The 24,420-nt window shown below is 37.9% G+C and overlaps 1 protein-coding gene across 1 annotated transcript in view; it reads left to right on the top strand.

The window, feature by feature from the left end:
- Positions 1 to 7,741: 7,741 nt before the first annotated feature.
- The window catches only part of LOC150083718 (AP-1 complex-associated regulatory protein-like), a 149,489-nt gene continuing 132,810 nt past the window's right edge, over positions 7,742 to 24,420 (top strand). The window contains exon 1 of the mRNA XM_090378582.1: positions 7,742 to 7,875. Coding sequence (XP_090234708.1) covers positions 7,829 to 7,875 — 47 coding nt within the window. The 5' untranslated portion in view covers positions 7,742 to 7,828. The remainder of the gene's footprint in view (positions 7,876 to 24,420) is intronic.

Genomic DNA, 24,420 nt, shown 5'->3' on the forward strand with positions numbered 1-24,420 from the left:
TGATGCCAATTTCTAGTTCCTTAGTAGCTGGCTGCGTGTTGAAATTATGCACTTGCACTAACTTACACTGTTAATAATAATAATACAATACAGTACAATAGAATTTATTCATAAATAATAATAATAATAATAATAATATATGATTAGGTATAATATAAATACGTGAAATGATACAACAAATTAATAAGATTGTCTGAAGTACAATAGAGCTACAGAATGTTCTCGACTATAAATTATAATTTATTTGATATAAAATAAATCTGTTATACGTGTAACATTTGTGGTTATGAATGCAACACATTTCAACATATTTTGTGTGGCCAGTCTTTCGATGATCACAACCATCAATATGACTTTATTGTCGAGAATTACACAAACAAACAGTATTACTGAGGCCGCCGTGGCCTAGTGGTCAGACGCGCGGGTGCATAAGTACACGTGTCTTGAGTGACCGGGGTTCAAGCCCGTGGCTACGGCGCTGTTTCTTGTAATCTGTCTATCTTGTGAACTCCTCTGACCGTTTGGTCGTCCCGGAGTATAAACAGAAAATTATTTATTATTATTACTTATACTAAAAAAAAAAAAAAAAGGTAAACTGCAGCCATTATCAACACCTGCAGGATGGAAGCCTCTTCAACAATTCATGTTGAGGGAAATGGACCATAATCTGCCACGCTGGTCCAGTGCGGGCTGGCAGATCGACCGTATTTAGCAGTTAGGGGCTTGAACTCCGGTTTACTCCAGGAGCGTGTGCTACTGCACTCCCACTCCTGACCACTCGGCTACGGAGGCTTGCTTACTTGTATGACAAGTAATTGTAACAGTGACGAAAGTAGATCTGAATAAATAAATCAAGTGTCCTCGGGGAAACAGGCGCAAGTACAGCTAGACTATGTTGCTAAAAGCAAATGTACCCCCATAGATTTCAAATATTTAATAACGTGTTGGCTCGCAGTTAACCTTAATTTGCACTGAACTCTAGTCAGAAGACTCAAAACTAATTTTTGATTTAAAAAAATACTGTCATATTAGGAACACTCGATAACGAACTCATTTGCCCCTGCATAAATTGCATGCGCGCTCTTGTCTATTTGCTTGTTTTGCTGGACAAAAAAAAAAACTGAATTTGAGAGGAAGAATCTTCTCCATGCTTGAGACCGACTAACTCAGCCACGAAGTGAAAAAAGCCCATAAAAGTTCCTTGAGTCATTGACCGGATTCGGACCATGCCTTTTCCACTCCGTGTGGAGAGGAGGTGATTATAACCACTGTGAAACCCGTGTGAACTAATTTAAATAATAATAATAAAATGTTATTTTACGGCGATTCAATTGCTATCTTATCTGCCTATGTGCCCATAAATTGCTTGTTTCTTCTGGTCGGTTTGCCTGTTTTACTGATGGAAAAATCCGCGTTTCCAAGGAGAAACCTTGCTAAGCTTGTCTGAGACCGGCTAACCCAGCCAAGGAATGTTTTACCATATATAAACTTTCCGACGTTCCTGGGGCCAATTAAAATGGATTGTACTGCAGGAAAGCTAAATCGGCGCGTTGTTTACTATGATGTTTCTTTTACGTGCTACAGATATTCCGTAAAATCCGATGTTATGCAGGTCCATAGGTATTGTTTCTGTACCAAAGGCGTCTCCGTACCAAAAGCAAGACTATGGAGAGGAAAAAGCTGCATGCTCACCTGTTGCAGGTGTGGCACGATAGATGGGCCACCTCGCAAAAAGGCGAAATCGCCAGAAAGTTTCTACCCAACATTTTCCTGGTTTTTCCAAACTCCCCACCCACCCTGGCTCTCCCAGGGGCTACAAGTAACATACCTTCTAAGAGGACATGGAGCTTTGAATGCAAAGCTATCCCTATTCGGAATACAGAAAGATCCCACCTGCACCTGCGGGAGCTAGAGAGCTGGTAGCACCTCATGCATTATTGCCAGCTCTATGACAACCCCTGCAGTGCATTCATCACCAAAATACAGTATCTACCATACGGCCAGGAGCACCACATCTTGGGCACCAGAAAGGAATATCAGACTTTCTCCAACTATGCACTGACCCTGTTCACAAGACAGAGAGCATTTATCGCGGCAAACCGCAATCAAACACTGACACAATAAAGAAATGAACAAACCTCGAAGGCAATCGTCCACAGAAGACGCCTGGAATTCAATGGCATCCTTTGATCAAAGCACAAAACCCTGAATTGGATCTAAAGTCGAATCAATGGGAAATGACTCTATAAACAACAGTGACGCAAATACCACATGGATGGGAAATGATACAAGAAAGACCCCCACAAACGCCAACAAGCGATTCTGGCCTTTTGACTGTAAAGACTTTTTTCATTTCATTCATTTATTAATTACACACAATACCCAGTCTCAAGATTATGTACATCAAAGTATATACATGATTTATATACAAGATATATTTACTAGTAAAATAATAAGAGGAGTTAACCTCAATATAGTACGTAGAACACTTCCGTATGATACCCTCCAGAAATTAAAACGGAAAAAACGAAAAAATCGACAACTTACCAGTACATTAGAGTAAAATATAAATAATTAAATAATCAATCAATTTAACACAATTCAAATCAATTTAAAACAATTAAAAATCAAATTAACACAATTAAAAGAACCTAACGAAAATATTCAAAACGATTTTTCGTTAGATTCTTTTAATTGCGTTAATTTGATTTTTAATTGATTTGAATTGTGTTAAATTGATTGATTATTTAATTATTTATATTTTACTCTAATGTACTGGTAAGTTGTCGATTTTTTCGTTTTTTCCGTTTTAATTTCTGGAGGGTATCATACGGAAGTGTTCTACGTACTATATTGAGGTAAACTCCTCTTATTATTTTACTAATATTATTATCAACGTAGAACATATTGAGTAGTACAGCTCTGATTCATACTATCTAAGATATATTTACATATACTTAGATGCTCTGTACATATCATTAAACACTCGTGTATGTGTGTGTATAAGTGTGTTCTTTAATCAGGTAGCTCCTAGGCACAAGCCCAACTCTACCTTGAGAACTTGTAAATTAGTAGTCTTTACAAAGCAAGCCTGGAAAAGTATGTTGAATTCCCTGGGTCTGATTTTACTGTAGCGCAATTCGCGCATAAAATCCTGCACCCACTGGAGGTAGTGCAATACCAGTGAGTGCCAGCAATCCCGCTCCCCGGGTTGCCTTGCGGAGATGGGGGAAACCCCTGGTGCCGTTTGACACTAAACACACTCTATACCGGGGAGCCAGCAGGAAAAAAAAAAATAAATAAATAAAAGAACACTAGTATTCAATAGTCTGGATGGCACAACTATAAACTTCAAAAATCACAGTTCGACTGAATATTTCCTCATTTGCTGTTCTACATGCACTGGGACCTCCATACCCAATAAAGGTACTGTCCAACAAATGTCCAACTATACGCCATGGATAATAGAACCATTATAGCACCAGACCCGACGCAATGAATCAGGTCCAGCACCCCAGAAGGGAGTATTCATGAGTATTCATTCGCAGCACAAAAGACAACTCACCAGAGCACCAGGCCCAACACCATGAATCAGGTCCAGCATTCCAGCTGCTAGCTAGAGGTAGAAACCAAAGTTGAACGCAAAATCACACAACCGACACAAGGAATCGGGTCCAACAAGAAACTCCATGAAGACAATCCACTCACCAGGTTTGCCTCTCAAAGAAAGGCTCTAAAAACAGTTGTTGCAAAAACAGCAGCTGAAAACTCCTGAAATGAATTAAAACAGTCATGATTTGCAATAAGTAAGTGTACTGTATCAAACGGTAAGCCAGGAATATGTGCCATCAAAGTCTGCCTTTGGTCTTCATACTCCCGACATAAAAAATTACATGCATCCAAGTCTCCTGTTCGCCACATGAACAGAAAGGATCTGTATCCAATTCGCTCTCATATAATTTGGCCCTGAGTGAGTCCTGTTAACAAAAAAGAAGTATACATAGAAGGCGCAATGATGCCACGTTTTTTGACAATGCATAGTTTACCTGAGGAATATATTTCCTCGTCACAGATCCAACATCACCACTTTCCCATCTGGTCTGCCATAAGTCCATTTATTTATTCCATATTCGTTGTTTTTCTTCTTTAACATTATTCTCCCTATCGATTGTGATATCCAAAAACGTTAATAACATATCCTTTTTCAATTTGTACAAAAAACCTCTGTAGACAATAAATAAATCCAATGGCATGGTACCAGCAATTACCTCTAGGGAGTTTGTAGACGCTGTTCTAAGTACTTTCAGTAAAGTTAATAGAATAGAGCGCTGAAGCAATAAAAGTTTCGATCGAATCCTAGTTTCAGTTACCACAGAAAACCAAGCAACAGCCGCATATGCCACTATTTGGAGAAAAATTTTCTTATAATACAAAAAAATAGTCTTATAATTGAATAAGACAACACGCTCTTATTCAATCCCCACTCCCTACGAGAAATCCTAGCAATGGAGGCTGTAAACTATCTTTCTTTTACATTCAGCTGTCAAACATGTGGCAAAATGGAAAGTTTGTCTTCTATGATTAATTTCAAATACTTAGTTTTAGCCACATAAGGAATCTGAACTCCACCTAAAGAGCTCTTAGAGGTCTACCGTAATCAAATTGTTTCTTAAAAACCATAAAACAGGTCTTACTTTCAGAAATCTTCAATTTGTTCAATTCGGCCAACTGCAGAAAATCATCTAAAACTGACTGTATTTTTTCTTCCAATATAAGTCTGGAGTGCCCAGAACTCCAATCACAAGGTCATCAGCACAGGCTATTTTAACAAACTCTATACCTTCCTTAACAAGCCACTGATCTAAAACTGCATTCCAAAAGAGAGGTCCCAAAACTGAACCTTAAGGACAACCTCAAGACACCGGCTCTATATGACAGATGATGTGCATGCACAGTAATAAATCTGTACTGAAAGTATGACCTTATAGTGTTAAATATGGAACTATTACACTGTGCAAGCACAAGAGATCGAAGGGCACATTCCCACCATACCGAATCAAATGCTCCTTCAAAGTCTATAAAGATCATAAGAACATATTTATCAGAAGAATCCTTGATGTAGTTTAAAAGAGATGTTATGGCGTCCTCTGTAGAGTGCCCCTTCTTAAATCGATGCTGATCAGCAGAACACAGATGCTTATCCTCTAAGATCGCAGAAATTCTGGGAGCAAGTAACCTTTCATAAACCTTACTCATGTTCATCAAGAGGTAAATTGGTCTGTATGCTCTCGGATCAGTCCTAGGCTTACCAGTCTTATGCAATATATTTTAGCAGTGCCAGCTTCCACGGTCTTGGAAAAGTACCCTCAATGAAACGTTTATTGAATAAATTTAACACAATTTGAGGAAAATAATCATAAAACTTAATGATTACTTGTTAAGTCCAAACCCGGACATTTCTTAACGTTCACTTTTGCTATAGCTGCATCCAACTCTACCAAACTGAACAGTTCAGCATTAGAGTCACCTACTCCTGTAAACTCAAAGTTCATCCGGCGTATCTCCGCTTGTTCAGGTGAATCATCTTGAGGAAGATCCTGAGGAAATAGTCTTTGACTGCAGAACGGACGGGAACCATCCCACGAACGATCCCGATCTCTGCTGGAAACGGACTAGGACCACCAGCAGCTCCGCTGCCAAATGCTATACGTCGATCGGAATGGGGTACCCTGACCCTATTCATCTATAATTCCCTATCTCCAGCAGGAGGGAGAGGAGACAGATGCTCTTTTTTCTCCCTTCCCATCTCTTTGACTGGTGAGGCATGGGTCTGCCTCAATGACCACCTGGGGTCGCCTTCTCTATCGTCCCCGTACTTCTGCCTTTCACCCCCAAGTCTTCAGCCTCTCCCCCACTCTATCTGTATACCCTACCCTATCCAGTTAGCGTACAGTGGAAGACAGTGACGATACTACTGTAGCACGGTAGTATCGTCACTACCGCAGACCGGATGCAATATGTCAGTAAATTGCATGTTCTCTAGTTGATTTGCTGTTTTCTGGAAAAAATCCGAGTTTCGGGAGAAAGAAACCATGCTAAACTCGCATTAGACTGACTAACTTAGCCACGTTGTGAAAAAGGCCCATAACAGTTCCTCGTACCGTTATGAAAAAGGCCCATAACAATTCCTCATACACATCGATGTGGTTAGAACTCAGGTCATTTTCATCCGGTGTGTGGAGGACAGCGGATATATCAACTCTGATACCCATTAGGCTTACTTCATCTACCCGTGTGTATTTTGTCTGTAAATTATGTGTTCTCTGTTTTGCTAAACAAAAATCTGACTTTCCGTACGGAGAAAAACAACGCTCTCCTCGCTTGACACTGGCTACTTAGCCACGGAGTGGAAAAAAAAAAAAAAAAAAAAAACCTAATAAAAGTTTATTACCTATGCATCATCGTCCTTAGTCATTTCCTGTGATTTGAACCCTCTGGGTTCTATCAGAAGCAATACGATATTACTTGTTTATTTAATACTTTTTTGGCGTTAAACTTTAGAGTTTCTGAACCAACTCGAAATTACATAAAATGTATGACAGCATAAAAAGTTTGATTTTCCATAAATTTTTACTATGTCCGTCAAACTGCGCGAGTAGCACAGTGATATCGTCACCGTCCTCCTCACACCGGGTGGAAATGGCCCGGGTTCGAATCTCGTCGATGACGCGAGGAACTTAATGGCCCTTTTTCATACCGTGACTGAGTTAGTCGGTCTCAGGCGTAGATAGCAAGGTTTTCTCCCCCCAGAAATTGGGGTTTTTTTGTCGACCAAACAGGCAAATCGACCAGAAAACACACGCAATTTACAGACAAATAAATATATGGATAGATGTAAGAAATTACGGGTGGCCCTAATATAATAATTTTTTTTTATGTCCGTCAAAAATCGCTTCTCTGCTTTTTGGCTAAGATTAAAGTGTAGTTTATGTCCGTCAAAAGTCTGCGCTGTAGCACAGTGGTATTGTCACCGTCCTCCCCACACCGGGTGGAAAAGGCCCGAATCCCGTCGATGACGCGAGGAACTTTAATGGGCTTTTTTCACTCCGTGGCTGAGTTAGTCGGTCTCATGCGTAGATAGCAAGGTTTTTTCGCTTAGAAACTGGGGTTTTTCGTCCAGCAAAACAGACAAATCGACCAGAAAAAACGCGCAATTTACAGACATAATACATAATTTGGGTATATGTAATCATTTACTGCCGACCCTAATATAATAATTTGATTTTTATGTCCGTCAAAATCATTTCAGGAGGTTTATAATTCTGATTCTCATGGTCGCATTGTGCTGTGGAATTATGATTTGATTCTATACAAATAGATCTTAAATAGGCTTTTGTTTTTCTTTCGGAAATTTGCATTCGTTCAGAAACAGAACAGCCGATATATGGCGCAATGCTGTATTTGATATATTTATTAGCATAGAAAAATATGAGCCTTCGCTTGCATGTGAAACTGTACGCTCCAAGTTTATATAGAGAAGTGTTTTGTAATTGTAATATAACTCCTAAGTAATATAATTAACGATTATAATAAATTTTTATTTAGAGAAAATAAATAAAATACTCCCCAGCTGAATCCATCAATCGCCAAATATTATTTTTAATGCTATTCTTCTGCTACAGCGTTGGTGTTGTTTATGATTGACTTTTCGTCTCATTGAAATGTCAGTCATGCACTTGTTCTCATGGTATTCAGAGACCATTGAGCTTGTATTGTAATAATTTCATGGTAAAGAAACCATTTAATGAAAAAATAACAGTGCTACAGTATGGGAATATGCTTTGGCCGTTGTTGCCCTCGGGATAGACAAGGCAGGTAAGAATATTTAGAACTCGGTTCATTGATTAATTTAATTAGTCATCACAAGTATATATGTATTTTGCATATAACAATGGTTTTGAGCATAGCACTGTAAGTAATTGCACTTTGACATCTTGAAGACCTTTTACGATATTTTACAAACCTATCAGCCATAACTGAAAGGGCGAAAAGCTATTGACAAGATAGAAAGGGTGACCATAAATAACAACATAACCTTTTAAACTGCTTGTTTCATTCACTTGAAAGGCTTCTTTAATGTCTGAAACAAGTAATTGCTATAACCTTTTAACCATATTACAATAAGGTTTTTTGTTAGCTTTACGGGTATAAATATAATAAAATATTTGGAGAAAACAGTATTCGTTTCCTTTCACTTTTGTTTAAGAAATTAACTTATAATGGCTCATAATAGAAATGGACAAATGAGAGTTTTTTAAAAATCTTCTTAATGTTAGATTTAAAAAAAAAAATTAAAATATAATAAATAAAATTTAAAAATCAGTGAATAGACTCGGAATTTTGCAAAACTGCTCAAAAGTTATGTGATATTTTGTGATTTATAAGTGTGGTCAAATCACAAATTAAAGTTAATGCCATAATTATTGGCAAGCATATACAGCACTATTTGGGAGAAAAGTAGAAGCTAAAAGTCCATAGTGAAAAGAATTGGTATTCATTTGGAACCATATAATGAAGCCTAAAGAATAATAAAGCATCAAAGCTGCACACAGAAAATTGTGCCACAAGAAAATAAATTACATCTGTGAAATCAGTGTGAACTCCAGTATAATACTAGTGTTATGTTTATCTAATTTATATTTTTATTAATATGCACATTCTGGCAGCCAGCAACATTGCACAGATAATTTGAAGAGTTGTATATTGATTATGTGTTATTAATAATAACATAAATTTGTTTATTGTACCTTATAAAAGCCAAAGTAGGAGCACAAGTTTTTTTCTAAATTTTCTTGATATTGCAGCAATTTCAAGAACAATGTGTTTAAGTCATTGAATTACCAATTTTGATTATGCTAATATGTTAAAAAAAAAAAATGGAATTTCAGTATAAGAATACATTTATATGTTGAAGAGAAATTGATATTTCTTGACATCCACAAGGAATACCAATTTCTTTTTCGCATTACCAGTTTCTTTCTTCCTCAGTATTGTGCTACTGTCCAAAGATTCACAGCTGTGTTATTGTCTTAAGAGCCACTTCAGTTCTGCAAATTGCAGCATCTGGGAAGTAGGCCCCTACAAAGAAATCTGAATCAATTTAAGGCCTGTTTCAGTCCTTAAATGGATTGAGTAAATTAAATATGCATGGCATCCTAACCTTTGCTCAAACAACATACCTAAGAAGACAAATTAAAATAGTTGTGGGATGGATATGCAGAAAATTTGCTTTCAGCCAGAGAGTGTTTGATTTATTGGAACACTTTTATCTGGTGTTGTACTGGTAGGTAGTTTCAATAAATTTAAGGAAGAATTAGACAAATTATTAGAAGGGATAGCCAGATGATGTGGATAGTCTGTTTTTTTTTTTTTTTTTTTTGCTAATGCTGTATAAGCTTGCTTCCATAAATCATTTGCTGCCTACTAACACTAATACAGTTTCAGCAACACTATCTCGCCAAAGGTGGGCAGATGCCATATTGCATGTGGTTTTAACCCTAGGTTAGTCAATCACACTTGAAACGTTCAAGTTTTCTTGTAACATCTCTTAGAATCCATTTCTGTTTTAATTATAAAAAACTCATTTTAAACTTTTTTTTCTATTAAAAATGGTCTTTTGTAACCAGGGTTCAGATATTGATGACCTAAAAATGCTCTTATAGTTCTGCCTTTATTGTGTTTAAAATATTTCAGAAATTACCTAAATAAAATAAAAATGAAGAGTGATGCAGTGTTGCCAGTTTTTATTTGACTTTATTTTCTGACAAAACAGTATATTACTGCAATGTGAGTAGTGACTGCCATGCAAATTTGAGTTTCTAAGAAATAAGAAAAAAACCCTGACATTTGAACATACTTTAGTCTGTGTTGTAGCTGTACAACAATAGGTACTCTCAAGTACATGAAGGCGCCTCCGTAGCCAGGTGGGCAGGAGCCGCAGTGCGTAGCACAAATTTCTTGATCAGACCGGGGTTCGAGCCCGTGACCACCAAATATGGAGGATGCGGAAAGGTCAGGGAATGACCACCGCATATCCCCGGAGCAATATGGCCTTAGTTGCTAATGCTCCTAAAAAAAAAAAAAACCAAATAACAAACAACAAGTACATGAAAAACTCCTTCCAGCATCAACAGATGGTAGCATGTATTTGAAATAAACCACATTGCTTGCTATTAGTTCTTCCTCAGTGACAGCCAGACTGCAGTTTTCTCCAACTAGGATACCAGAAAATTTTCCCATGGTTTGTAATACAATTTTATTATTCGGTACTTTAATTTGGCAGATGTATATTATCCAGCCTTGTCTTCAGTTTCATTTAGATTGGTCTGAAACTTTTTGATTAGCTATTGCATCATTCGATGTCTGGCTTCTGTTTTCACTAGGCTTGTTTATTGTTTTTAATAAAATGCTAGAGTTTGATTTTGTATATACTAAACTTTCCTCCATATATGGTCTGCAAATTTCTTGTATAGTTCAGTTGGCTATAGTTTCCTTTTGAAATTGTTCATTTGCCATTTTTTTCACTATAATGAACTCTGATAATAATATATGCATGCATGTAACAAAGACCACCACCTTGTGATTATTCATTGTGGAAGTAAGTTGTAGACTTCTCTTATGAAATATTCTCTAAAAGCTGATGATTTCAAAAACACTTTTGACATGAGTTATAAAAGTGTCAACATTTTCCAAATATTGGAAAATTATGCCTTAGCAACTCAGTGAAAAGCATGAGTAAGGCAAGTTACATATATACTATTCTTCAATAGAATGTTTTCGTTGCAGCAGCTGCTTTAATCATATATGGAGCAGCATCATTCAAAAAAGAATATTGTCATGCAGAAACTCTCCCTGTGAATATTATAGAAACAATTTGTCAAATTGCAGGTTACCAAATTCTTGACTTTCTCTAGAACCTCTGTTCACAAGAGAAATATATTAGTGTTAGCCAATAAAAATAAATAGTAAAAATAAAAATATAAAATATATTTAAAAAATAATAATAACCTATCTATTTCCTCCATGTGAGTAACTATCCAGCTGACCTTTGAATTTCTCCAAACTGTCAGTCTCCATTACCCATAGAGGTAACCTACCCCAATAATTAACAGCTCACTTGCTAAAAGAAAACTTCCTAAACTCTAATCTAATCCATTTTTCTCTATTTTGAATTTATGGTGTCTAGTTCTAGAATCATTTATAATAGTGAAAATTTCACCTTCATTCATTTTACTATCCCCTCAGAGCATTATAGACCTCAGTTAGGTCCTCCTCTTAGGTATCTGGTTGTCAATTTCTGTAGCTCACATATTTGAAGTCTTCTCTCTTACAGAGATCCTTTTATATATCTCACCAAGCATGTTTGTCTTTGGATTCTTCAAGAAGCTTGTCTTTTTTTTTTTTTTTTTTTTTGAAGTGAAACTTCTTTAGATGTGCTCCAGGCAGTTTTCAGATGGGAGTAACTTGCATTCGTGGATTGACAAAAAACACAACAAAAATGTGACTGTTGCCATAAGTAAACAGATTACAGGCACTCAGAACAGCCAACTGTCATGCCCTTGGGTGCCAAGCGTTTCCATGGCCAAGCGATTCTTGTGCAATTAAAGAGCGTTTTTCTGCTGGCGACTGGGTTCTCCTTCGTTTTCTCCCTTATTAAATTTTTCCGTTAAGTAGCTCTACTTTCTTAAAGGCACTAAGAAGAGAGCCCAGAAGGAGGAAAGTACCTTTTTCTTTAATTTAATTCATCTTAACTGTACTAACCTCTACGCATTGCTCCTGCTTCCCCGTGGCAAGGCTGGTAACCTGGGTGGTTAAGTTAAACCCCAAGAGCCAAAACGAGCTATCATGAATACAAATAGTTATCCACCTTTAGAGCCTTCGAGCTCAAGACAAGAAATTTCGGGCATTGACCGTGACTCTATTCAACCAAAAAGGCTTTTAAGAGAAGCAAAGTGTCATAATGATATACTGAATTTCCTGGTGGTACATTCTCTATCTGCCCAACCTGTAGGCAAGTTATCACCATTCTTGATACAAAAATGTTTAGAATCTATTGCAGGGTCAAATAGAATCTATTGTAGAGTCAAAAATGGGGAAATGACTTCAATCTGGAGATCTCCTGATTGAAACAGCCACCTCAAAACATTTTGAACGGCTGTTAAACACATCATTTGTTGGGCTAACAGTATCAGTTACTCCCCACAGAACCTTAAATTCATCAAAAAGTGTGATCAGTAAGAGGGACCTAATTAGTGTTTGAAGAACTACTCCAAGAACTTAGTAGTCAAAAGGTAACAAACGTGAAAAGAATCATGAGTAAAATCATGATGGTTCTAGTTGGAGTTAGATGGAAATCTAACTCCAACTAGAACCATAATTTTAACATTCAGTAATCCAGACTTACCATCCTCAATTAAAGTTGGCTATTTGAATTATATTAGACCATATATTCAGAATCCCGTTCGTTGCTTCAAATGCCAGAAATATGGTCATTCCCAGCAGGCATGTAGAGGTAACGCCATCTGTCCCATCTGCGGACACCAAATACGGAGGATGCGGAAAGGTCAGGGAATGACCACTGCATATCCCCGGAGCAATATGGCCTTAGGTGTTAATGCTCCAAAAAAAAAAAAAAAAAACCAAAAAAAAAAAAACCCATCTGCGGATCTAAGGATGTTACGCAAGCTGATTGCTCAGCCACAACCCCTGCATGTCCACACTGCAAGGGAAGTCACCCTGTCTTTTCCAAAGCTTGCGAATTATGGATTGCAGGGAAAAAAATTCAAAAAATATAAAATAAAGTTGTTTCCTGAGGCACGTAGGCAAGTTATGTTGTGCATGCCTAGTAGTCGATTCTACGCTGTTTGCACTAGAAACTATGTATCTACTGGAGCACAAACAGATATATCAATTTTGCCTAATACCTCTCTGGCTAATTGGCTTAAATCTACTCTTTCAAGTTCAAAAAAAGAAAATCTTCAAAAGAAAACTAGCAAAGCGACAAATATGCCAGTCAGCTTCCCTAGTGATACCCCAGTGTTCCTGTGCTGCCAGTAAGCAAAATATAATTTGCTGTCCTAAATGCAAAATACTGAACCCACGAAAATAAATCACAAAAACAATATCGAAAAATATTTCGGCACCCTCTTGAACTGTCCCCCGTAAGCAATGCTTACCTCGCCTGTCCACTTGTAGTGGCCGTGTGTCAGAATGTAGTTAGTTTGCAATTACTGCTTGTGCGTTCCAGTTGATTTTTTAAATTTATTTATATAATGAGTATTGAGACTTTTTCTGTGCCTTTCTTTTAGCTCAATTTATTAAAATTTATTAAAAAAATCTGTATAATTTGCACACATTTTAGCGTACTCGAGATAATTCGGGATGGATTAATTACTCCCATGCATTTTCTACAAAAAAATTAATAAAAAATACAAAAAAATATACAATGAGTATTCGCATGATGCATACTTTTAATCTGTAAAATAAAAAAAGTCAATCCGTTACAGCACATTTTCTGGAAAAAAATATTCTGGGAAGTGGTTAAGGATGACATACAAGGGCAAAATATGCAATTTCGAAATTCAATCAGCGGTAAGGACAAATCGGCTGTATCTTTAAGGAAAGTTGAAATACTGTAAGTTTAATTTGGAATAAAGATTTATTCGGTCACAATACAAAACAAATTTTTTTTTAAAGTTAAATTTAATAACAAAAAACTTCAGAAAGCTAAAAATTGAACTTGTTAGAATTTGTTATGAGTTGTACAAACTGAAATGATTGACTTGTTCCCCCTCTAAATTTCTAAATTGTAATACTGTCACTCTGTTTTCCTCCTTTGGCCATCTTTGAGCGTCTATATGACTGGAATGTTTCTATTATCATTTCCTGTATTTTCTTCTGTCAGCTTGACAGAAAATTCACGCTGTACGAAATTTTCTGCTCAAACAGAAATCTGCAAACTCGTGAGGACATGAATCCACCTTGAAGGCCAACACGTTATCTTGTGACTACAGCTATTAACAACAGTTTGTCTCTGACCAATAAACAAAACGGGGAAATATAGTGCTCTCTCTTCCCCCCATACATTTGACTTGTTTCCACGTAACCTCACGTGAGGTGACAATTGATTCCACTCTAAGCCACTTTGCTGACTGCCCGTATTAACGACTTATTTCATTAACGACTTGTTTCGTATACTAATTCTAGATTTCTAGAATTATCTTTGTGAGGAAATAGTTTCTTTAAAGACCCCTAAAATAATCTTACCAACCCCCAGTGGCTTTATTAGGAACTAAAGACCTCTCAAACTTGCCCAAAGACCCCCAGGGATCGCTACCGACCACTTTAGGAATCCCTGGTTTAGATAATGATACTGTCCATTTTGGAACTCCATGCAAATGACACCATGGATTCTGTACGCCCCTATTTCCTGAAAAAAAGATAAAGTAAAGCAAGACAGAACGAAATTCTCCACTTCTGAAAAACAGTCAGACCAATCTTTTTTTTTTTTTTTTTATGAAAACCCCAAACACGAAAGGTATCGAAACCTATAGTACTTAGTACCGTGCATGGGTTGAAGGAGAAGTATGGGGGGGAGGGATGCCGGAAACTTTGCTCTAGAGATTAAACATGGGTTTCACCACTTCAAGCCTCCAATAAGCAAAGTGGTGGTATTTCACCGGTTGATGAAAGTCATCTACCACCTACAAAGTGCCACAACTAAACTTAAATAATGTCCAATATCATACAGTGGAACTGCAGAGGACTAAGAAGCAATTCTAACGACCTAAGAGATTTACTAATTTCATACAATCCGATAAGATTATGTCTACAGGAAACTTTCTTATCTCAAGCTTCACCTAAATTTACCAACTATACAATGTATAGAAAAGGCAGGATCTCTAGCGGAGGAGTAGCTGTGCTTGTAAAATCAAACATACTGTCCATGAAAATTCAGTTACAAACTAGTCTAGAAGCTGTGGCAGCACATATTTCAATCGGTATATCAATAACCCTAACTTCTATATATATTTCCCCTTCTCAACCATTTTCAAATACAGAACTTGATAATCTGGTTATGTAACTACCATCTCCAATCTGCCTTTTTGGCAACTTCAATGGCTACCATCCATTATGGGGGTTACCTGTGATTGACACAAGAGACAAATTAATCGAAACATTCTTGAGTAATAACAACCTAACTATATTAAACTCTGGATCTCCCACTTATATTCACCTAACTACAGGATCTACTTCTGCAATAGACTTGTCAGTCTGCTCACCATCAATTCTTCCCAGCATGACATGGTCAGTGATAAAAGATCCTCTAAACAGCGATCACTTTCCAATCCTTTGCTCATTACAAACACTGGTAACTGCAATTCTTGAGTACCGATCCACCTGGAAGTTCAAGAAGGCGAACTATGAGAGCTACTCCACCCAGGTCCAGTTAGACAGCAGTTATGTTTAGCAACATCCAATTGAAAACGTAACTACCTACATTACCAATCAGATCCTAACTGCAGCAAAAAATTCAATTCAGAAGTCACGGCCTCACAAGTGCTCCCACCATAGCAACTGGTGGAATACAGATTTCTCTGATGCCAAGCGTGATTAAAACCGTGCTTGGAACAAATTCTGTAAGTTTCCTATGACCAGTAATCTAATCGAATACAAAAGACTTAAAGCCAAAACAAGGCAGATTAGGCGAAAATCCAAACATGACTCCTGGATATCATTTGCCTCAACTATCACCAAATACACTGGCCACAACTCATTTGGAGAAGAATAAAAGTGCTAAATGGAAAATTTAGTGCCTTTATTCTTCTGTTCCATCTCCTTTCAGCACATCAAGGCAGATGCAGAATGCTGCAAAATTAACTTCTCCACACAGCTCTCACTTCCATACAATCAACTGTTTAATTTAACAGAACTCAAGGAATCCTGAAATAAATCTTCAAATAGTGCTGCCGGCCCAGATGATGTATATTACATCATACTAAAACAATTACTTGAATAGTACTTATGTATCCTACTGATCTTCTATAACTGGATATTCTCAGAAAATGCTTATCCGCTTTCCTGGGGTCATTCTTTCATACATGACATACCAAAACCGGGCAAAGACCTTTCTTTGGTTAAAAATTATGGGCCAATATCTCTCGCAAGCTGCATGGTGAAAATATTTGAAAGAATGGTACATGCGAGGCTTACCTTAATCTTGGAAGCAGAGAATCTTTTAACAGATCATCAGAGTGAATTTTGTAAGAACAAATCCACTCTTGATGTCCTTATCAAAGTTGAATCGAATATTCACAATGCCTTTGTCATAAAGCAACATCTAGTCATGGTCAATTTAGATATTGAAAAGGCATTTGATACTACCTGATGACATGGTATTATTACGAACCTCTATCACCTAGAACTAAGAGGTCATCTCCCTCAGATAATTCAGAATTTCCTATGCCACTGTTCTTTTCAGGTTTGCTATCAGAACATAATGTCTACACCCCGTATTCAGGAAGAAGGAGTACTACAGGGATCTATACTCAGCGCAACGTTATTTGCAATTCGAGTCAACAGCATAACCAGAGACATCCCCAAAACTGTGGAGGCTTATATGTACGTGGATGACCTCGTCTTCTCCTGCCAGTCGCAAAGCATGAACACCATTTGATAGGATATTATGATGTGGTTACAAAGGAACTGGATGCAAAAAATAATTTTGATATCATATATTTGGATATCAGGAACGCTTTTGACACTGTTGCGCATGGAAGACTATTGTACAAATTGGAGCAGAATGGTATTAAGGGTAAGTTGCTACAATGGATAAGAGGATAGTTAAGTAGGAGAAGACAGAAGGTGGTAATCAATGGGTGCTGCTCTTCGTGGACTAATGTTATTAGTGGAGTCCCACAGGGTTCGGCGTTGGGTCAACTGTTGTTTTGTATATTTATTAATGATATTGATGAACGTATATCAGGCTTAATGTCGAAGTTTGCAGATGATACAAAGGTTGGCAGGGTTGTTAATGACAGCAGTGGCAGTGTGCTACTGCAACAAGATCTAGATAATTTGGGCAGATGGGCTAAGAAGTGGCAACCTTGACAAATGCAAAGTACTCCATATGGGTAGAACAGAGAAACATAACGAATGTGTGGTACTACACTTAAGGTGGTAGAAAATGAAAAAGACCTGGGAGTAATTGTGCAGTCAGATATGAAGTTTTCTGTGCAATGCAGACAGGCTGCCAGGGCAGATCATGGGGGTTTGTCAATGATATATAAGAATTTTGCTAGCAGGGAAAAGGAGGTGATTGTCCCTCTGTATAAGGCAATGGTCAGGCCACGCCTTGAGTACTGCATACAGGTCTGGAGGCCTCATTTTAGGAAGGATGTAGATTTGCTTGAGCGTGTACAGAGAAGGGCAACAAGATTGGTGAGGGGAATGAAGGGATTCTCTTACCAAGAGAGGCTTAGGTTCTGCAAATTGCAGTGGCTGGAGACTAGGCACCTGCACAGTGATCTGATTGAGGTGTATAAAGCCTTGAATGAGTTGAGCACGCTGAATTCTGATGGGATCCTTCCACTTGTTCAGATTACGAACCTAAGGGGGCATAAATTCAAATTAAGAAAGGACAGATGTAGAATAGATGTGCGAAAATTTGCCTTTATCCAGCGGGTGGTTTAATTGCTGGAACAAACTTCCATCTGTCGTTGTGGAAATTGATAGATTGAATAAATTTAAGGAGGAACTGGACAGACATTTGGAGGTAATGGTGTGTTTTTTTTTTTTATCTGATGCTGCATAAGCTCATACACTTGCTTTCTTGCATCACATGCCACTAGTACAACTACTACTACCATTGAACATCAACTCCAGCTTGCCACTAATAGAATTGAATCCTGTATGTCATGCAACGGATGTCAACTAGCCGACCAGAAGTAGTAGTGGCATGTGATGCAAGAAAGCAAGTGTATGAGCTTATGCAGCATCAGCCAAAAAAAAAAAAATCACACCATTCCCTCCAAATGCCTGTCCAGTTCCTCCTTAAATTTATTCAACCTGTCAACTTCCACAACGACAAATGGAAGTGTGTTCCAGCAATTAACCACCCGCTGGCTAAAGGCAAATTTCCGCACATCTATTCTACATCTGTCTTTTCTTAATTTGCATTTATGCCCCCTTAGGTTCGTAATCTGAACAAGTGGAAGGATCCCATCAGAATTCAGCGTGCTCAGCCCATTCAAGGCCTGATATACCTCAATCAGATCACGTGCAGGTGCCTGGTCTCCAGCCACTGCAATTTGCAGAACTTAAGCCTCTCTTGGTAAGAGGATCCCTTCATTCTCCTCACCAATCTTGTTGCCCTTCTCTGTACACGCTGAAGTAAATCTACATCCTTCCTAAAATGAGGCCTCCAGACCAGTACTCAAGGCGTGGCCTGACCGTTGCCTTATACAGAGGGACAATCACCTCCTTTTCCCTGCTAGCAAAATTCCTATATATCATTGACAATATCCCATGACCTGCCCTGGCAGCCTGTCTGCATTGCTCAGAAAACTTCATATCTGACTGCACAATTACTCCCAGGTCTTTTTCATTTTCTACCACCTTAAGTGTAGTACCACACAGTTGGTACGTTTCTCTGGGGTTACTTCTACCCATATGCAGTACTTTGCATTTGTCAATGTTTGCTTTCTTCAATGCAAAGTCTACCACCACTCACTTTTGTAAGCAACGTGCTCTCCACTCGCATCCTGAACTACAGCTAAACTATAGTCCAATACCAGTAGTAAACAGCATCAGATTTCTGGTCCTGATATTAGTTAGTAAGCTTAACTTCAAAGCGCATATATGCAAACTACTTGTCTAAAACAGTTGAACATGCTTTGGTCAGTCTCATCCATGTAATGGGTAGCTGATCGGCTCCTTACTTCCCCTCTAAAAGTCTCTGATCCATGCACGCGCTTAGATTATGGTTTTTCTGTGTATGACTCAGCTAGGAAAAGCACATTAAAACGGTTAAATGTCATCTAGCACAGTGCTCTGAGGACAGCACTGGGAGCATTCAGGACTTCTTCAATGCAAAGTCTTTATATTGAAGCCTACGACCCTCCATTACATCTTCGTAGAAAAACATTGCATTTCTACGCTTCTAAGATCCAGGATCTTCCATCGCACCCTAGTTGGGAGTATTTTTATCACACTCGGTGGGGTTCTTTCTATGAGAATGAGCCACGTGAAAATTGACGTGCCTCACTCAGTATCAAAGATCTTATTCAGAGTTGGAATATTGATTTAGCTGATATTTTTCAGAACACAACTGCACCTGTTCCACCTTGGACGTATGTTTCTGCCTCACACGATACACATTTTCTCCAATGGGGGAAGAATGTCATACCTCCCTATAACATCAGACAGTTGCACTCAGCTTAACTCCCATGCCTGTAAAATATATACCGATGGATCGAAAACTATGGTAGGTGCTGCAGCTGTTTTTCCTTCATGTACTATTTCAGCTGCACTTACCGTTAACATGCAGTGTCTTCACTGCTGAACTTTATGCCATCAAGTTAGCACTTAATAAGATTATTGAATTTTCCATCTTGCCTGCAATAATTTACACTGATTCCCTCAGTGCTATCTATGCCATAAGGAAGAATTCGGGAAATGAAAGTGTGGACTTTATTATTATTAGCTATATGGTGCAAGGAAGCTTGAAGTTTATGCTGCACCAGCCAAAAAAAAAAAAAAAAAATTCCCGAGTTATCGAGAGAGAGAGAGAGAGTCAAAAGGGAATCACCAAGAAAGAGAAGAATGATGATTGCCGCTAAACATCCTCAACCCACTCCCCCTCAGCATCCTCAGGTTCCTTACACTGACTATAAGCCTGTTATTCGTAAAGCATGTTACGACAACTGGTCACAGATCTGGAAAAGGAATACTAAAAGCAAATTTTACCAGATAAAACAAGAACCGAAGCTGTGGCTCTCTGGCTTCCGACAAAACAGATGAGAGGAAGTGGTGTTGGCAAGGCTGAGAATTGGACATGCGCATCATACCCATATCTACCTGTTACTAGGGGGAAAACCCACACCAGTGCTCATCCTCTAACAGTCAGCTTATGGTCTGCCATTTTCTGCTTGATTGTCCCTTATATTCAACCATCTGGTCAAACACTTTTCAATCAGTTTCCAGGCTTAACGTTTCACATGATTTATCTCATCCTAGAAAACGATGCAAATATGATGAACTTTTAATATATTTAAAATGTATTGGCGTATACAGGGGTATATAATTTAACAACTATAAGGATATGGTCATGCAATTAAACAATGAAGAGACAATTTGGCCTCGGTAGCCCTTGTGTCGTTAAACCCAATAACAACAACCAACTGTCGTACTAGGCTAAATGCTCCTGTTCTTGTGCAATTACTGAAGTTAAGCAGCATTATGCCCAGTTAGTAATTGGGAGGGTGACCACCTGGGAATACATGGTGTAATTGACTTTTTGCCTTCCTTTCTTTTCTTTTGTTAACCTGTGGAAAATATTCTTCCAATTTTTATGTATCATTTAATTTTGTTAATTGGTAAGGTAATAAAGTGTAAATCTGTGCTTTATATCTTTACTTTTATAGCCTGTGGATAATATTCCTCCTATTTTTGCTTATTAGAATCGCTGTTAATAGATTTCAAATTCAGTTCACAAACGTGATCACAAAGACCGTCGCTTACTACATATCATAAAGTGATTTGATCATACAGTGAACCAATTGTAAAGTGGGGGTCCACTCTAGTGACCATTGTACGGCATATAGTGCACGTACGTGTGCAATGCATTCATGGATTGACAAAAATCTCCAAGAAAATTCGACACAAAATGATTCAGCCCCCCTCCCCACCATTGTACCACTTCATACTAGGCACGAACGATGCATGACCCAATCAGTACCCCTATTGATTGCATCATGCTATTTATTTCGTCATTCGCCACCGCATTTAATAAAAAAATTTCAACAGAAAAAAAATTTATAATTCAACCTGTCAAAGACTAATGGTGAGCATTGTAAGGCGTATAGAGCACGTATAATGCGAACACCGAAACCACCTCCATTGAATACAAAGGAGAGATCTAAGCTATTTCCACAGTGGAAGAAATTACAGCGTGTGATGGGGTTGAACAAAAAAGCCGGAGAGTCCTTCCACATCTTCAGAGCATGTTAGAAGTGAATTTGGAAGGAGTCATGGAAGTTGATTCTGCAAATGAAAATGATGAAGAGTCCTCAAAGCCCAGTTGTAAACAAAAAGTGAAGGAGCCAAAACCGACTGCCAGAAGTACTCCAATTGTTCAACACGTAGGGGGCATAATCAACAGGATTTTAAGAAACACTGACGCATCCACGCACAGTTTAAACGTACATTCCTGGATAATTATTTCAGTTCAGTCTGTTCCGTGTGTGATCAGCTTTGGTTCAAGAATGATGTGAAGATTGTAGCAGCTCGAGATCACACTCTTCTTCAAACAGCCTTTCCAAATGCGGATGCAAGTCAAATGTCAGCCTATAACAGTTGCTGCGACTCTCAAGAACAAAGCGATTTCAACTCTATCGAAGTCAAATGGTTTTAAATATCATCTGATGCCACAGCACTTGCCGAAACTAGATTTGGTAACAGAATGTCTCATATCTCCGAGGCTCCTATTCATGCAGATTCGTCGCCAGCGGCATTCATGCAGTCTATACAGAATCCTCAGTCAAGTGATAAATGTTCACATAAAGAATTGTCACTTAACTTTGGCTATGCGTGCTCGGCACATACACAAATTTTTTTTTTTTTTTTTTAGGGGTGATCACCATACCTAGTCATCATACTTGGTGACCACTCCTAAAAAAAATTGAACTTCTCTAAATTGTAATTTTCAGGAAATATGTAAGATGGAAGGTTGTTCCAGAAAATGGAACTTGAAGGAATAAATGAGGAAGGAGAAAAGTTGGTTCTCTGAGTTTCAAGATGGACAGTAAAAAGATGATGGCTGGTTGCGGCACATGTTCAGACTGCTTTGGAAGACAGCTGGAATTATAGAAACTAATTCAGAAGAACAACGCCCATGGAAGTATCTATAGAAAAGGCATGCAGCAGAAACAGAACATCTATGAGACAGAGAGTGGAGAGAGACTGTTAGAGATGAGTCATTCATTAATCTAACTGCCCTCTTTTGAATGGAATCCAGAAGCCTGAGAGAGGTTTTAGGAGCACAGATGTGGGAACAATATTTCACGGTAGAGCATATTTGATATTTGTACACAGTGAATACCTGTTTGGAAAAAATTAACATTGAGAGCAAAAGAGAAAACCCAGTTTTTTAGTTGCAGAGGAAGCAATATTTGTAAAGTGCTTATACCAAGAGAGATTAGAAGTCAGGGTAATCCCCAATAGAGATATATGATCTTGCCTAGAAATCGAAGTGTCATGAAAGATAAGCATAGGAGCAGAAGAATTCTTTTTGTGAGATATAAGACAGACTGAGTTTTAGAAGGATTAAAATAAACTAAGTTATTATTGCCCCACTGGAGAATTGCCTGGAGATCAGCATTTAAGGAATTGGTAGTGGATATTCAAGAAGTTGAAGCTGTTTGTGTAGTGGAAGGTGGAATGCAATGTACTATCATCAGCAAATCTATGGATAGGATTTCCGGTCAATGGAAGAACGTCATTAAGAGGAAAAGAGTTGGAGAAAGAACTGAACTTTGGGGAACACCAGCATTAGTGCAGAAGTTAGAAGACAGAGAGCCATTTACCATCACCTGCAGTGAGCGGTTGAAGAGTAAACTGGATACCCGATTACAAAAAACAGTTGGCAAACCATAAGATGGAAACTTAGACCTTTATGCCAAACACAATCAGAAGCCTTTGAAATGTCAAGAGCAACCACTTGAGTTTCATCAAACCTTTCCATTGAATTTGTCCAAAGATGGGTAACATAAGCCAGAATATCACCCGTGGATTGACATTGACAGAATCTACAAGGAAGTGTTCAATTTGTCGCTGTTAGGACATATGGACCTTCTTTGTGCTATCTACCGGCTGAGATTGTCGGATTTAAAATTCTCAATTACAAATTGGTCCTTGTGCAATTTTGGATAGTTCAAGTTTAAAGGAATACACAAACTTTACATGATTCCATGTAAAACAGAAATAACTTATTTCTGGGAGTCAGGCAGTTTGTGTGAGCAGGATTTAAGATTTACCTTCCTTTTCCTGCTGGATTACTTAGTTGTGTTTATTATGACAAGTAACAATGAATCATTTTTCTATAGTCAGTAGTAGTAAAAATTTTTTTTGTTTTTCGCATAGTTTTAATATCATAAAAATGATGCAAGGAAGATACTTATACAGCATCACAAAAAAAATAATAATAAATAAATACAAAATTTATCCACTTCAATTGTCCATTCTTTTAGTTGCTGAATAAATTTAAAGTAAGTTTATCAGTAATTTGTCTTTCCTTAAATGTATTCAAACTCCCCACTTCCACAATAGGTAGAAATTTATTCTACCTGTTGTGGAAGTGGGGAGTTTGAATAAAAGAGTAAACAGTTACTCTTTGGCTGAATGTGAATTCAGCATTTATTCACTTTTATTCTGCAGCCATCCTTTTTTAAATTTGTCTTATTGTGTGTATGTCATCAGACAGGCAAAAGATGCCATCAACATTTATCTACTTAAGCCTTATACGCTTCAGTTGTGTCATTATGCAGATGCCTCATTTTCATAGATCTCTAGTCTTGGTAACAATATACTTTTATGTCCCAACTAGTCTTTTTGCTCTTCTCTGCACTTTTTCCAATAGATTTTGAATCCTCCCTAAAATAAGCTTCAGACTTATATAGTACTCCAGGTGTGATATAATCATTGCTTTATACAATGAAATAATTACCTTTTTTGTCCCTGCTGACAAAGTTCTTGTATCTTATCAACAAGAAACCCTATGAGCTATTCTGGCAGCCTGTCTGCACTGCTCAGAGAACGTCGTGTTGGGCTGTTCAATTACCGTTAGGCCTTTTCCATATCAACTACCTTAGGTGTGGTACCCAAAGGGTAATTTATTCTAGGGCTACTGCTACCCAAATATAATAGCTTACATTTATCAGTATTAAACCTTGTTACCAGTTTTCAGCCCATCTGTCTATCTAGATTTTCTTGAAGTAATATACTCTGATTAATTTCATTAACCACCCTGCTCACCTTTGTATCATCTCAAACTTAGACATCAGAATTAAAATATCTATGACACTATCATTAATAAATATTAAAAACAGTACAGGGGGACCCAACACCAAACTCTCTCGTCCCTGA

This window comes from Mastigoproctus giganteus, chromosome 7 (assembly GCF_048544385.1).
Source record: "Mastigoproctus giganteus isolate SK-2022 chromosome 7, ASM4854438v1, whole genome shotgun sequence".
In the NCBI taxonomy this organism is placed as follows: Eukaryota; Metazoa; Arthropoda; class Arachnida; order Uropygi; family Thelyphonidae; genus Mastigoproctus; species Mastigoproctus giganteus.